The sequence below is a fragment of the Chiroxiphia lanceolata genome, chromosome 25 (assembly GCF_009829145.1).
Source record: "Chiroxiphia lanceolata isolate bChiLan1 chromosome 25, bChiLan1.pri, whole genome shotgun sequence".
NCBI lineage: Eukaryota > Metazoa > Chordata > Aves > Passeriformes > Pipridae > Chiroxiphia > Chiroxiphia lanceolata.
Genome location: NC_045661.1, coordinates 2,114,239 through 2,126,710, shown reverse-complemented (window position 1 = coordinate 2,126,710; position 12,472 = coordinate 2,114,239). Strand labels below are relative to the sequence as shown.

The following is a 12,472-nucleotide window of genomic DNA, read 5'->3' as shown; positions in this document are numbered from 1 at the left end:
AGCTCGCCCAAACAAGGATCTCGGTGCAGAATCCCAAAACAAAGCCCTGGCAGTGCCAGAGATGGGGGAGCAGCCGCCCAGCCCCTGCTGGCTCACATCCCACACACTGAATATCAACCTCACCCTGGTCTCCTGGGGAGGGGAGGGGTGTGTTGGCCTTTTCTAGTTGCAGAGAGAAACACTGGGGCGTGAAGACTCTGAAGAAATAAAAATATATTAATATACGTGTGTGTGTGTGCGTGTTGTGGAGTCTTTTTGTTGATCTGTGGGTTGCAAAGGGACTGGAGGTGCAGAGGTGCCCGGGGCAGGGGCTGGGGGTGCAGAGGGCAGGGGCTGGGAGTGTTGGGGTGCATGTGGTGGGATCTGGGGGTACAGGAGTGCATGGGTCTGGGGGTGCATGGGGCTGGATCTGGGGGTGCAGGGGGTGCCCAGAGCAGGGCTGGGGGTGCAGAGGGCAGGGTCGGGGGATGCAGGGGATGCCCAGGACTGGGGCGGGGGTGCACGGGGCTGAGGGTACAGGGGATGCCCAGGGCTGGATCTGGGGGTGCACAGAGCTCGGTACAGGGGTACAGGGGATGCACAGAGCTGGATCTAGGGGTGCAGAGGGTGCACAGAGCTGGATCTGAGGGTGCACAGAGCTGGATCTGAGGGTGCAGGGCATGCACAGAGCTGGATCTGGGGCTGCACAGAGTTCGGTCCAGGGGTGCAGGGGATGCACAGAGCTGGATCTAGGGGTGCACAGAGCTGGGTCCGGGGGTGCAGAGGGCTGGATCCCGGGGTGCAGGGGATGCACAGAGCTGGATCTGGGGGTGCAGGGGGTGCACAGAGCTGGATCTGGGGGTGCAGAGGGTGCACAGAGCTGGATCTGAGGGTGCACAGAGGGGGATCTGGGGTGCACAGAGCTGGATCTGGGGGTGCAGGGGTTGCACAGGGCTGGATCTGGGGGTGCAGGGGTTGCACAGGGCTGGATCTGGGGGTGCAGAGGGCTGGATCTGGGGATGTAGAGGGCTGGGTCCGGGGGTGCAGGGGATGCACAGGGCTGGATCTGGGGGTGCACAGAGCTGGATCTGGGGGTGCACAGGGCTGGATCTGGGGGTGCACAGAGCAGGATCTGGGGGTGCACAGGGCTGGGTCCGGGGGTGCAGGGGATGCACAGGGCTGGGTCCGGGGGTGCCCGGGACAGGCAGGGCCGGTCCCGGCCGAGCGAACTACAAGTCCCGGCAGCCCCGCCGCGGTTCCGCCGCTGCCCCACCTGACCCTCTCACATGACCGCCGGGGCCGGGGCCGGGATGGGGCAGCGCGATCGCATGTTCAAGGTGCTGGTGGTCGGGGACGCCACGGTGGGCAAAACATCGCTGGTGCAGCGCTACGCGAACGACAGCTTCAACCGGCACTACAAATCCACCGTGGGAGGTGAGCGGGGGCACCCTGCCCTCCCCAGGGGCTGCCCGGGCATCCTGGTGCCATCCCCGGGGGCCTCCCCGGGGGCTCGGGGGCTTCCAGGGGGTGCCAGTGCCATCCCCAGGAGCTCGGGGTCTCCAGGGGTCTTCCCGGGGTCTGTGTAGATTCCCCGGGGTCCCGATGCTCTCCAGGGAGTCCCGGTGCCCTTCCTGGGGTCTCGATGCTCTCCCCGGGGTCCCAGTGCTCTCCCTGGGGTCTCGATGCTCTCCCTGGGGTCTCGATGCTCTCCCCGGGGTCCCAGTGCTCTCCCCGGGGTCGCAGTGCTCTCCCTGGGGTCCCAGTGCTCTCCTTGGGGTCCCAGTACTCTCCTTGGGGTCCCAGTGCTCTCCTTGGGGTCCCAGTGCTCTCCCTGGGGTCCCGGGATCCCCCGCGGGGTCCTGGTGCCTTCCCCCGGCACCGGCCCCGGCCTCTCCACCGGGTCTGTCCCCGGTTCGCATCCCAAACCCTCTCGGCTCCGTCCCGGAGCGCCTCGGGACCCCCCCACCCTCGGCCGAGCCCCCGGGACCGCCGCCCCTCGCCCGTGGGGTGCTCGTCCTGCTCCCCCTGCAGCCGTGGGAGCGGGAATTTGGGAAAGGAACAAGCTCCCATCGGTGGTTTGTTGAGCATCTCCCGCAGCAGCTCCCAGAGCCTCTTCCCTGAGCCCCCCGGGGGTTTCTGTCCCCCTGCCCGGGTCATTCCCCGGGGTGCCCCATCCTTCTCCCCCCTCCTGGGAATAACGACCTCCAGGAGCTGGACGGTCTGAGGTTACAGGCTCAGCTCTTCCCAGCAAACCCAGCAGCATTAATTAATGGTTTGGCATGAATTTAACAGCCTGGAACCACCACTGGGGTGTTGGTGGTGCTTGGGAAGGTGCAGGGCAGTGACAGGTCTGGGAATGGGGCTGAGTGGGGTTGTGGTTCTTTGTTCAGCACCAGTGTAAATTAATAACCTGGAAGGAGCAGGAGCTGACAAGGCTTTTCCCGGGAAATCTCCCCAGGGGCCCAAAATAGTGGGGGCCAAGCAGAGCTGTTTAAGTCCTCTTATTCAGGAATCGAGGAGGGGATGGATTAAAAGTGGAAAACACTGGAGAGCCACATCCCAGTGGGCAGAGCACTGGGCTGTGCCCACGGTCACTCCCAACAGGAAGAGCTGCAGACTTTTTTCTTCTTTTTTTTTTTTTTTTTATCTCTTAGTTCCTGGTTTTGGTTAAGTCCCAGCCCTGCTGAGGGTGGCTGCCAGCAGCACCACACAGGTTTTCCCCTGCAGTGAAAACCTGACCCATCAGAATCTGAGGAACACAGGGTTTCCCCTTCTGACTCACTGCATTGGTTAAATCAAATCATGGAATGATGGAAGGGACCTTAAAGCTCATCCCCTTCCACCCCCTGCCATGGGCAGGGACACCTTCCACCAGCCCAGGTTGCTCCAAGCCCCATCCAACTTGGAATTGTGCTTGGGCTGGTTACAAACCCACTGGTTCGGGGTTCTGGAAGGTCCCATGATTTGGCCTGTGCTGGGAGATGGGGAGAGGCTGTGGAGGAATGAGCTCTGTGGTGCAGAACACCCCTGACGAGGTTTCCTTTCTTTTTTTTGGGATTCCCCAGTGGATTTTGCCCTGAAGGTGGTTCAGTGGTCGGAGTCGGAGACGGTGCGGCTGCAGCTCTGGGACATCGCAGGTGAGTCCACAGGGACCAGGAAACAGGAGCACAATTTAAAGTTCTCAATGGCTTGGCCCTTTTCCCCTTCCCTTTTCCTCTTCCTTTTCCCCCTTCCTCTTCCTTTTCCCCCTTCCTCTTCCTTTTCCCCCTTCCTCTTCCTTTCCCCCTTCCTCTTCCTCTTCATTTTTTTTTTTCTTTTTCCTTCTGCTCCCAAAATAAATCCCAGAAGCCTGTGGATTCCAGGGGTGTGACTGCTCTGGTTTGCAGGGCTGGCTCTAGCCTGCCATAGTAATTTAAATATTTAATTACAAGCCCATTTGCAAGGAGCTCAGCAGCACAGACAGTAATTCCTGCTGAGCATTTCCTTTTGGTTTCAGAGCCAGAGCAGAGGGAATGGGAAACAGGCTCATCTGTAGCTGGATATGTGACTTCTCAGCTCCAGATTTTGTGTTAAAACCTGGATTTCTGACAGCCAGGAATCCTGAACCTTGCATGGAGAAGCTTCATGGACCTTATGCTGCTTTGGCTGCCAGGATTGGGATCTGGCTGCTCCATGAGCTGTGGGAGCAGGGCCAGTGGATCCCTTGGGAGCAGGCATGGCAAGAGGAGACTGCTGGATGCCCTCGAGGTGAGGGCACCAGGATGGGAGCAGGACACAGTCCAGGGGACAGTGTTCTGTGTGCTGAGGTGGAGTGAAGAGCCCCTGCTCCCCGGAGAGGTGCAGGAAAACGTGGCTCCCAAATTCCCTGGCACCAGGACAGGGCAGCAGCGTCTCTAAAATGGCACCTCTGGATCCGGAGAGCTGAGAAAAACAGGGCTGTGGTTTCCTCCCGTTTCGCTGCTCGGCCGCCCGTGCCTGGAATCCTTAAAAAGGCAACAGGAAGGAGAAGTTGGCAGCAGGAGGATTGCAGCAAGAAACTGGTTTCGGTTTTGGCACAAAAAAAAAAAAAAGGCTTTTGAGGTGTGGAAAGCAGGGGGGCCAGGCTGGCACCGTGCCCTTGTTGTGCCCCAGGAGAAGGAGATGCCCGAGCTGACAGTCCCTGGGCACTCCCAGCACCTCAGAGGTGTGTGGGGACACAGGGGTGGCTTGAGGGGACTCCAAGTTACGCCAGGAATAATGCAAATATTATGGTTGCTCCATCCCTGGAGATGTCCAAGGCCAGGTTGGATGGGGCTTGGAGCAACCTGGGCTGGTGGGAGGTGTCCCTGCCCACGGCAGAGGGTGGGATGAGATGAGCTTTAATTTCCCTGCCAACCCAAACCAGTCTGGGATTCCATGACTTTATGATCTGAGTGCTGGCATTCAGAGCTGCCCAGTTTGCTCCAGCTCCGCCACTGGATCAAACTGGAGTGAGTGCCTGTATTTCCTCCTTATTTGAGTGGGGACCACCAGTGTCAGCTGAGAAAAGGATGGACCTCAATAAACACATTATTTGCACGAACAAATCCCACAGTAGTAACCCTGGGGGGGGATTTTTTTCCTCTTTGATCCCGAAGGACAGGAACGTTTCACATCCATGACCCGCCTGTACTACAGGGAGGCCTCAGCCTGTGTCATCATGTTTGATGTCACCAACATCAGCACCTTCAGCAACAGCCAGAAGTGGAAGCAGGATTTGGACAGCAAGCTCCTGCTGCCAGACGGGAATCCTGTGCCTTGCCTGCTGCTGGCCAACAAGGTGAGGAGCTCTGGGTGTCTTTGGGTGTGTGTTTTCTGTGTGTTTGTGTGTGTTTGTGTGTGTTTGTCTATTTGGGTTTGTGTGGTTTGGGTTTGTGTGTTTGGGTTTGTGTGTGCTCCTGTGTGTTTGGATATATTTGTGTGTGTTTCTACGTGTTTCTGTGTGTTTGGATATGTTTGTGGGTATTTCTGGGTGTTTCTTTGTGTTTGTGTGTGTTTCTTTGTGTTTGTGTGTGTGTGTGTGTGTGTGTGTGTGTTTCTGCATGTTTGGATATATTAGTGTGTGTTTCTCTGTATTTTTATGTGGTTTTGTGTGTTTGGATATATTTGTGGGTATTTCTGGGTGTTTCTTTGTGTTTGTGTGTGTTTCTTTGTGTTTGTGTGTGTGTGTGTGTCTGCGTGTTTGGATATATTAGTGTGTGTTTCTCTGTGTTTTTATGTGGTTTTGTGTGTTTGAATATATTTGTGGATATTTCTGGGTGTTTCTATGTGTTTGTGTGTGTTTCTTTGTGTTTGTGTGTGTGTGTTTCTGCGTGTTTGGATATATTAGTGTGTGTTTCTCTGTATTTTTCTGTGGTTTTGTGTGTTTGGATATATTTGTGGATATTTCTGGGTGTTTCTATGTGTTTGTGTGTGTTTCTGGGTGTTTGTGTGTATATGTTTGTGTGTGTTTGGATATATTAGTGTGTGTTTCCGTGCATTTCTATGTGTTTATGTGTGTTTGGATATATATTTGTGGGTATTTCTGTGCGTTTCTATGTGTTTCTGTGTGTTTGTTGGTGTTTCTGTGTGTTTGGATATATTTCTGGGTGTTTCTGTGTGTTTCTGGGTGTTTCTGTGTGTGTTTGTTGGTGTTTCTGTGTGTTTGGATATATTTGTGGGTATTTCTGTGTGTTTGTGTATTTGTGCTTCTGTGTGTTTGGATATATTTGTGGGTGTTCCTGGGTGTTTCTCCCTGTTTCTGTGCATGCACAGGGGTGCAGAATGGAAGGGGTCACCTTTAGCACTCCCCCTTGCCTAGAGTTATCCCACAGCCTGTTGTCTTTTAATCCCTTCCATAACTCTCCTGGAGTTTCCATTTTCTAGGCAGGATTCTCCTCCATGAGCAGGGCCTTGTGGATGCACTGAGTTGTTCCCAACTGCTCTGCCCTGGGATGCAGCACCTTGTCCTGTGCTGTTGGAGCTCTGCAGCTGCTGGATTACAAAGCTTTGCTTTCTCTTTTTTAATCCTTAACTTGCAGAGTTGTTAAGGTTAGAAAACACCTTTAATATAAATCACCACATCCAGCACCATGTTCACCACTAAACCATGTCCTCGAGGGTCACATCCACTCGTTTTTTGAACACATCTAGGGATGGTGACTGCCCTGGGCAGTCTCTTCCAGGGCTTTACAACCCTTTCCTAAATTTGTCCTTCATTTAAAAACTACCTTGATGTTCTTCATGTGCCAGCCCTGGCTCAGCAGCTCTTTCCAGGTTCAGTTTGAGACTTGCCTGGTTTGGGAGAGCCCAAAACTAGAGATGACTCGTGATGGGTGGGCAGGGGAGTGGCTTTTCTTTTTCCACTTCTCCACAATTTACACTTCCCTCAATAACTGGTTTTTGATTGCTTCTGCAACTCCCTGACAGGAGGGGGGGGAGCCAGGGGGGAAGTTGGGCTCTGCTCCCAGGGAACAAGGGACAGGAGGAGAGGGAACGGCCTCAGGCTGTGCCAGGGGAGGGTCAGGTTGGACATCAGGAGGAATTTCTCCCTGGAAAAGGTGCTCAGGCATTGGGAGGGGCTGCCCAGGGAGGTTTGGAGTCCCCACCCCTGGAGGTGTCCAAGGAAGGACTGGACGTGGCCCTCAGTGCTCTGGGCTGGGGGACAAGGTGGGGATGGGGCACAGGTTGGACTCAATCCTGGTGGTCTTTTCCAACCTCAGCAATTCTGGGATTCTGCTCTGAGGTGACAGTTTTGCCTGTTTTAGGGAAATCTGTGTGCCTGCCCCACGAGCTCTTATGGGTCAGGGTCTCTCTGCCTCCTGGCACATTTTGTTGTCATCACTGTGGCCACAGTGCCACCAGACCTGGAACTCCTTTCCTGGCTGCTGAGAGGCAGATTTGGGACGAGGGACAGTGTTTGAAGCTCCATTCCATGCGTGCCTGACTGAGGTGTGTCAGTAACTCAGATGAGATAAATAAATTGCTGCTTGCAACATCCCATTAGGAACCTTGCCCCAGAGCTCTCTATCAGCCCGGGATCTGGGAGCTGGGGAGGGCTGAGCTGCCTGCACACAGGCAGTAAATGGCCCTCCCAGCTTAAAAATTAGGAAGAAATTCATCCCTGTGAGAGTAGAGAGGCCCTGGCACAGGTTTCCCAGAGGAGCTGTGGCTGCCCCATCCCTGGAAGTGTCCAAGGCCAGGTTGGATAAACTTGGAGCAACCTGGGCTAGTGGAAGGTGTCCCTGCCCAGGGCAGGGGGGAGGAATGACATGATGTATAAGTTCCCTTCCAGCTGAAACCCATTGCATGATTCTGTGATTCTGAAGTGCCTGATTCCTGTTTTCCAGTGTGACCTTTCCCCCTGGGCAGTGACAAGAGAAGAAGTGGATCGGTTCAGCAAGGAAAATGGCTTTTCGGGATGGGTGGAGACTTCTGTCAAGGAAAACAAGAATATCAATGAGTCCATGAGGTAGGAACAGTGCCTGGTGATGCATCCAAGAGTTAATTCCCTGCACAGAGAGGTTGTGGTCTCCCCATGCCTGGAAGTGTCCAAGGCCAGGTTGGATAAACTTGCAGCAACCTGGGCTAGTTTAAGGTGTCCCTGCCCATGGCCAGGGCGTGGAACTGGATGAGCTTTAATGTCTCTTCCAACTCAAACCATCCTGTGATTCCCTGATCCTGTGATCTTTTCCAACACAGTCAGGGAGGTGCTGTCAGTGAGCAACAAATAGCAGCAAAAACACACAATAAATCTCCCAGAAGGAAACTGAGTTCTGAGAGGTCACAAGTTCATCCCTCCTCGGATCAGCTCTGACCTGCTCGTGGACACAGAAATCCTTTGAGCAGCACCAGGGGTGTTTTTTCATGTGCTGGCCTCTTCCAGGAGGATGGGAGTTCTTGTGCAAAGAGATCAGAATTTCTCTGGTGATGCACCAATCCTTTAGTGCAGAATTTGGCCTCTTCTGAAGGGCATGGGAATCATGGAATCATTAAGGTTGGAAAAGACCTTTAAGATCATTCAATCCAAACCATCACCACCATCATGTTCACCACCAAACCATGTCCCCAAGTGCCACATCCACACATTTTTTGAGCACTTCCAGGGATGGTGACTCCACCACTGCCCTGAGCTGCCCCTTCCAGGGCTTTACAACCCTTTCCATGAAGAATTTTTTCCTTGTATTTAATCTAAACCTAGTCTGGGTGTTCACAGCTCATGTTGAGCTTGGGCAGGAGGTACCCAGGGGGTCTGTTGATGTGTCCCAGTCCTTAACTGGGCCCGAGGTGAGGTGGTTGCAGTAGGTGTCGTGAGTTATCCAGTCACTGCAGAGTCTCCTGATGCTGCCAGGTAATCTTAGGAATCCTCTTCTCAGTGCTGTGAAGTCCCTTAACCTGATTTTTTAATCATTTTGCTGGAGTTTTGTGTCCTTCTGAGCTGAACTGCTGTTTCTTTTCTGCACTGCTGAAAAGCTGTGTGCCCCCCAATGCTGCTGGTTAAAAAAAAAACCAAACAAACCCACAAACCCAACTCCCTGTGGTGGTTTGAGACCCCTCAAAAATCCAATTTCCAAGTTCAAGCCCCCCCTCTCACAATTTGCTTTAGTGTGAGAGGGTTTTCAGACAAAACACAGTTACTCAGCACTGGGGGAAGGGGAAAACACTTACAAGGTTTATTTATATACATATATATAGGTAACATATATATATATATAGGTAACAGCTTAACTATCTCTTCTACGATGAAATAATATATTTACATTAGATTAAATTTCTCTTTTTCTTCAACAAGAATGTTTCTCTTGCAGAGTGCTGATTGAAAAGATGATGTCCTCATCCACGGGTGATGGAAGTTCCTCCAGTGCTGGGAGTGGGGATTATATTCACTTAAAAGAGACCTCCCCACCAGGCTGGGCGTGCTGTTAGAGCCCCTGACACACCATCTCCTGGGGTCCAGCACTGATGGTCCTTTTATCATCATCATCATTTCTCCCTGAACTGGCTCTCACTGGTTTTGGGGTGGTTTTTTACAAGCTCACGGGCTGTTTCTATATAGTGAATATTTTTTCTCAGCAGAGCATTGCTGCAGTGACTTGAGTGAGGAGTGGAAAGGAGAGGAGTGGGAAGATTCCTCTTTTTTCCCGGTGTAGCTGGAGCTCTGCTGCTCTGATGTAGCACAGTCCATGTCCAAGCTCAGGGCTTGGATTACATTTGTTTTTTTTAAATTTTCAAGCACTTCACCTTCTGCCACGTTCTGGCCCATCCTGGGCTGCTGAAGGTGTATTTTTAATACTGTTGCACCTTTATCCCCCACCACCTGCACCCCTCACACCCAGAGGCACCAGCCCAAGGCTTTGCAGTGACCTTGGCCCACACACACAGAGTCCAGGAGGTCTCCCTGTGCATTCCCAGCGTGGGATTCCACGCCCTGGAATTACAGAGTCTCCCCTGGAGAGCCCCAACACATCCCATGGTCATCCTGAAGGTGTGAAGGGGGATGTGGATCAACGTGGTGCCTGTGGAGCTGTGAAGGTACCAGGGGGAATTTGGGAGGTGGTGCAGTACAGCCCCTCAGTGTCCTGCAGTTCTGACTGTGCTGTTCAACAGCAGAGACCCCAAATTCCAGTCAGGAACTGCCCAGCTGCCTCCTGTCCTCCCTCCTCTCTCCCCCTCTGGCACAATCCCATTATCCTGCTGAGCTGCCCCTTTATTGGGGCACAGGGAGCTGGAGGAGGGATGGGCTGTAAACCCCTTTGTGTGCCAGAACAAGAGTCCTTTTGCACTTTTAGCACTCCCTGTATCCCCAAACCACCCCAAACAGCCTTGCAACTGCTGATGAATTGCCTTCCCACCATTATCCTGCAGGCAGGAGGGGATTTGGTGGCAGGGCTGATGTAGGAAACAGCTCCCTGCAACCCCCCCCCACTGCTTTTAGAGTGGGGGGGGGAAGAGGAGGAGAAAACTTTGTGGGACAAAAAGGAAATGAAGAAACCACTCCCCTGCTTCTCTTTGGTGCCTCCTTCCCCCTCCACGTACCCCAGGCACTGGTTGTGGGGAAAAAACTGGTGCCCAAAAATTGGTACAAGCACAGCAGAGGTGTCAGGAGAGCGAGGAGGAAACTCAGACTGCAGGGCTGGAGTTAAAATGCTGCCTGGGTTTGATATGGTTTTGATATTCCATGACCCTGTGATGCTGCACAGAATTGTCCTGCCCATGTTTTAGGTTTGGATTTCAGAGCAAGTGGCCTTCAGTGACGTTTTTCCCTTGAAAACGGGGCTATAAATTGCTCTGTCCTGATTCCTGGTGAATTAGGACTGGTTTTCTTTGGCAAATTATTACTCTGTGTAATCTATGGAGGGAGAAGGTGGTAGAACAGGAGCCAATTGCCTTCACTGAGCATAAAAAAAAAATCTGAGTTTTCCTTCTCTGAAGCTGAAAATAATTGATAAGTGAACAGTGAGGGTTAAGAAATTTAAAACCAGTGCTCCACTGTTTTAATTAAAAGCTGAAATACCTGGGCTAGGATTATGTCATGCAAATATTGCCAAATTTGGAGTTAGAGGTGCTTAAATACCCCCTTTTCTGTGCTGCTGTTTTCACTGTAGGAACATGGAGAACTGGTTAGCAAGAAAATTGAAGTGCCTTGCTGAATTTTACTGTGCTCTGTTAAAAAAAAAAAAAAAGAAATAGGAAAGAAAATGGGTTTTAATCCTATAAATATTCCTAGTTCTTTGTGGAACATGAGGAGACGTGCCTGAGTTTTTAAAGGATCTGTCACGAAACTGTTAAGATTCAGGTGTTATTTATTGATTTTTTTTTGTATGTGCACCTTAAAGTGTTTTGGCAGAGAGACCAAGTCTTAGAGCCTGAAAGGTGGAGAAACCCCTGCCCAGGACCCACCCACTGCTCAGCCCAGCTTGGCACTGGAAATTCCCAGTTCCAGTTATGGAATCCCAGACTGGTTTGGGTTGGAAGGGACCTTAAAGCTCAGCTCATCCCACGGGCAGGGACACCTTCCACCAGCCCAGGTGGCTCCAGGTTTATCCAACCTGGCCTTGGACACTTCCAGGGATGGGGCAGCCACAGCTTCTCTGGGCACCCTGTGCCACCCTCACAGGGGATTCCTGGCCAGAAAAGCCTCTTTACACCTTTCACATATCACTTTAATACCTACCAGTGCCTCTTTGGTGCCTGCACCTCTCAACCTGCACCTTTTCTTTCAGAAGTGCCTATAAGAATCGAGCAAAAAGCCAAAGGAAGGTGTGTTTTTGGTTTTTTTTTTCTCTTCTGCATCATTTCTGTTTGCCCAGTGCTTTCCATTCCCGGTGTGAGCCTTTGGGGGAGGTGTTTATTTTGCACACTTACTGTTGGTTAACATCTGACACGGGAGACAAATGTTTAAAAAACAAAAACCCCCCAAGCTGCACACCAGAAACAGCCGTTGCTCGTGTGAAACCCCAACCAGACAGGAAAACGATTTCCCTGTGCAGATGTGTGTGTTTTCAGAGATCTGGGGCACAAGGGGCTTAAAAAAAACCCCCAGGCCAAACAAAACCAGCAACCCCCTTGATTTAGTTTTGTAAAAACAGGTTCAAAAAGCCCCGTCAAAGATGCTCTTTCTGGGCTGGGCAGCGTGGAAGGGACGTGGGCACGGGCTGGGCCAGCTGGAATTAAGTCTTGTTTTTGAAACAACTGAAAGGGAAGGAAAAAAAAAAAACAAAACAAAACCAAGAAAACCGTTTTAAACAAAGTTAAGTCTTGTTCATGCAGGTGGATAAAAAGCCTGAATCTTTCAGGTATGAATCAGAAATCTTTTGTTCTGCCTCGCTCGTGCCTTCCCTCAGGTTGGGAAATGAAGGTGTTTTGTTCTCCCTGCTTTTTTTGACTTTGTACCCTCTTGTGTGACTTGGGGCCAGCTGTGCCTTTTTCCCTCTCATCCACGCCTTGTTCTTCTTTCCTGTGACTTTAATTTGTGGTCCTGGGACTCAAAAACCACGTGTATTTTCTGTACTCTGTGAGGGTCCACACAGGTTTTCACTGCAATAGGATTCAAAAGCAGATTATAGGCCCTAAAATAAGTCAACAATCTCAAAACTTAGCTTTTTTTTTTTTATAATGGCTTGCTGTTACACAGAAATATTTTAGAGACAGGGTTCTGATTGCTGTAAAACTTCAGTATTACCATGTTTATGTAAAAGAGGAAAAACTGCTGGGAGGTTTAATCCACATCAATCAGTAACTAATGCAGTATTGCAACAGTTTGAAATAAAAAAAAATCGACATGACTTGGTTAGTGGTTGTTGTTTTCCTGTCTCAACAGTCCTAAGAAACGGGTTCACAAGTTGAAACTAAAAATAACAATAACAGGAATGTATAAAACACACACTGTGAACTGCAGCAAAACAAATGAGATCCTTTCCACTGAAACACCCTCAATTATTGGAGTTTTATTGAGCTACAGGCAGGACATAAACATGCAAAACTTGTGCATCTGCGA

The 12,472-nt window shown here is 51.4% G+C and overlaps 1 protein-coding gene across 1 annotated transcript; it reads left to right on the top strand.

Annotated features, from left to right (window-relative positions):
- Window positions 1–1,269: 1,269 nt before the first annotated feature.
- RAB29 (RAB29, member RAS oncogene family) lies at window positions 1,270–12,260 on the top strand. Its single transcript, XM_032710867.1, has 5 exons — window positions 1,270–1,413; window positions 3,045–3,116; window positions 4,596–4,777; window positions 7,326–7,447; window positions 8,784–12,260. Exons 1-5 carry the CDS (start codon window positions 1,290–1,292, stop codon window positions 8,899–8,901), a joined length of 618 nt encoding a protein of 205 aa, XP_032566758.1. The 5' UTR covers window positions 1,270–1,289; the 3' UTR covers window positions 8,902–12,260.
- The last annotated feature ends 212 nt before the right edge of the window (window positions 12,261–12,472 follow it).

What these genes read in the sequence shown, in the direction of transcription:
- RAB29 (XM_032710867.1), top strand. Translation starts at nt 1,290, where the DNA reads ATGGGGCAGCGCGATCGCATGTTCAAGGTGCTGGTGGTCGGGGACGCC. An exon ending in GCCTGCTGCTGGCCAACAAG is followed by an intron (nt 4,778 to 7,325) that starts GTGAGGAGCTCT and finishes CCTGTTTTCCAG; the next exon opens with TGTGACCTTTCCCCCTGGGC. An exon ending in AATATCAATGAGTCCATGAG is followed by an intron (nt 7,448 to 8,783) that starts GTAGGAACAGTG and finishes TTTCTCTTGCAG; the next exon opens with AGTGCTGATTGAAAAGATGA.